The following is a 1,271-nucleotide window of genomic DNA, read 5'->3' as shown; positions in this document are numbered from 1 at the left end:
GTTTTTCTGCATCATTTTTGGACTAAATYTTTCTAATTTTAGTGATATTACGCAGGTGGAAGAAGGTGGTCCTGGTAACATTTTTAATGTGGGGGTTAAAAGACATGTCTTGATCAAAAATAACACCAAGTTTCTTTACATTAGAACTGGAGGCCAGATTAATGCCGTCCAGAGGAGGTGAAAGGCTACACAGTTGATCCCTAAGATGTTCAGGTCCAAGAACCATAACCTCTGTCTTATCTGAGTTTAGAAGCAGAAAGTTAAGAGTCATCCATGTTTTATGTCTGTTAGACATGCTTGTAGTTTAAGTAACTGATTCATCAGGTTTAATAAATGTAACTGAGTATCATCAGCGTAACAATGGAAATTTATCCCATGCTGATTAATAATTTTACCTAAAGGAAGCATATACAAAGTAAAGAGGATTGGTCCAAGCACTGAACCCTGAGGAACTCCATGACTAACTCTGGTGTAAGCAGAAGATTCATTATTAACATTAACAAAATGAATTTTTTTTATTTTTTAGTTGTTAAAGGTCAGTTTCTGGCGTCTCTTTCAGCTGTTTGACAAAGGGGAAATGTTGGAGTGCATTAAGAAGCTGGTAGAGGTCGACCAGGAGTGGGTCCCGTACTCCCAGAGCGCCAGCCTCTACATCCGGCCCACCTTCATCGGAACCGAGGTGAGCTTCACACGATGTGTACCCGAGCTCACTGAGAACTGAAACCTCTGACGGGTCGCGCTGATCTCCCGCTCCTCACCCAGCCGTCTCTCGGCGTCTCTCGGCCCGGAAGAGCCATGATCTTCGTCATCGTCGGCCCGGTCGGACCGTACTTCGCCACGGGGTCCTTCAACCCGGTGTCTCTGCTGGCAGACCCTTCGTACGTTCGAGCCTGGAAAGGAGGGGTTGGAGAGTACAAGATGGGAGGGTGAGTTTGCAGATTTAAAGTCCGAGTCGCTCTCTTCTCTGAGGTTTCTCTTTCAAACAGAAAGTGTTTGATGTTTCGTGACCAGCGGGCTCAAACACGCCAAACATGGAGTTACAGGAACTGAAACAGATTAAAAATGCAGGATTGTAGGAAGGGAAGGGACAAACACTGATACATAGAAGGGTTTTTATATGACTGGTATACAGCTACAGCACAGGTTTGTTAAAGGGGCAGTATCATGTAAAACCCTGATTTAAATTTTTTATATTTTTTCCTGCAAATATTATCCTTTATAATTCTTTTACATAATAAAATGGTGCCTTACACACACGCCCACATATATAT

The 1,271-nt window shown here is 43.0% G+C and overlaps 1 protein-coding gene across 1 annotated transcript in view; it reads left to right on the top strand.

Moving 5' to 3' along the window:
* Positions 1–1,271, top strand: part of bcat2 (branched chain amino-acid transaminase 2, mitochondrial) — a gene marked incomplete in the record, with an annotated part of 13,490 nt that overhangs the window by 8,361 nt on the left and 3,858 nt on the right. Inside the window, 2 exon segments of the mRNA XM_014018782.1 lie at positions 560–679; positions 763–926. Coding sequence (XP_013874236.1) covers positions 560–679; positions 763–926 — 284 coding nt within the window.

Source organism: Austrofundulus limnaeus, unplaced genomic scaffold (assembly GCF_001266775.1).
Source record: "Austrofundulus limnaeus strain Quisiro unplaced genomic scaffold, Austrofundulus_limnaeus-1.0 Scaffold201, whole genome shotgun sequence".
Lineage (NCBI taxonomy): Eukaryota > Metazoa > Chordata > Actinopteri > Cyprinodontiformes > Rivulidae > Austrofundulus > Austrofundulus limnaeus.
This window is presented reverse-complemented; position numbering and strand designations above follow the sequence as displayed.